The sequence below is a fragment of the Sinocyclocheilus anshuiensis genome, unplaced genomic scaffold (genome assembly GCF_001515605.1).
Source record: "Sinocyclocheilus anshuiensis isolate Anshui unplaced genomic scaffold, SAMN03320099.WGS_v1.1 scaffold572, whole genome shotgun sequence".
Classification (NCBI taxonomy): domain Eukaryota; kingdom Metazoa; phylum Chordata; class Actinopteri; order Cypriniformes; family Cyprinidae; genus Sinocyclocheilus; species Sinocyclocheilus anshuiensis.
This window is the reverse complement of record NW_015555778.1, coordinates 1,302,200-1,303,060: the sequence shown is the minus strand read 5'-3', so window position 1 is coordinate 1,303,060 and position 861 is coordinate 1,302,200. Positions and strand designations below refer to the sequence as shown.

The following is an 861-nucleotide window of genomic DNA, read 5'->3' as shown; positions in this document are numbered from 1 at the left end:
TATACCCACTATATGTATAGATGCATAAGGACATTTTCATTTTTCTCATAAAACTTTAAATAAGTATAATATAAATTAAAAAAAAAACAAATATGATAAATAATATAAATATTCAAAATTCATTTAAATTTAAATATTTTAATATATTTTAATACAACTTCAAAATAAAGAATGTATATATGTATAAATATTAAATATAAAATTAAATAAAATAAATAAAATATATAAACAATTTATACATACATATTTTTATATCTCATTTTCATTTTTCACATACAAGATTAAGTTAAATATAATAAAAATTACGAATATATTTTTTAAGATAAATAACATAAATATATGTATTTATATATCATTTATAACACCAATACATTTATAATATAAATGAATATCAATTGAATGATCAATATTTAACATCACAGCTCTTACTGTCAGTGTCGTATAAAATTCCTAGCCACAAATTCTGAGGGCCGCGGTAATGAGGTGACATCTCTTTAAGGAAGAACCGGCTCTCCTCATCATCTTGAACTGTAAGAACATCTGAAAAATTTCCTGAGAAAGGAAATAATCTTGCTAAATTATACAAATATAACCAAAGATGATCAAAGCCACCACTAGGTGGAGCTCTCGATCCAAACTAATTTAAAGTGCTGTACCCTTCTTTTTACAGTGATTTCTCGCTTCCTCCAGGGTCATCTTTAATATAACTGTTTCAAAATAATAGCAGCTCCCACGAAACTTCACCCAGGTCTCAGGACATACCACTTCATAGGAGAAAGCAATGCTTTCTGTGGGAGGACAAACAACGATATTAGTCAGTTTTCAACAATGTGCAATTGATAAAATGAATCCAAAGACAGA

General features: G+C 26.5%; 1 protein-coding gene across 1 annotated transcript in view; it reads right to left on the bottom strand.

The window, feature by feature from the left end:
* Positions 1-861, bottom strand: part of LOC107674555 (secretory phospholipase A2 receptor-like) — a 48,080-nt gene that overhangs the window by 6,719 nt on the left and 40,500 nt on the right. The window contains exon 27 of the mRNA XM_016468558.1: positions 430-552. Within this exon, the coding sequence (XP_016324044.1) occupies positions 430-552 (123 nt within the window). The remainder of the gene's footprint in view (positions 1-429; positions 553-861) is intronic.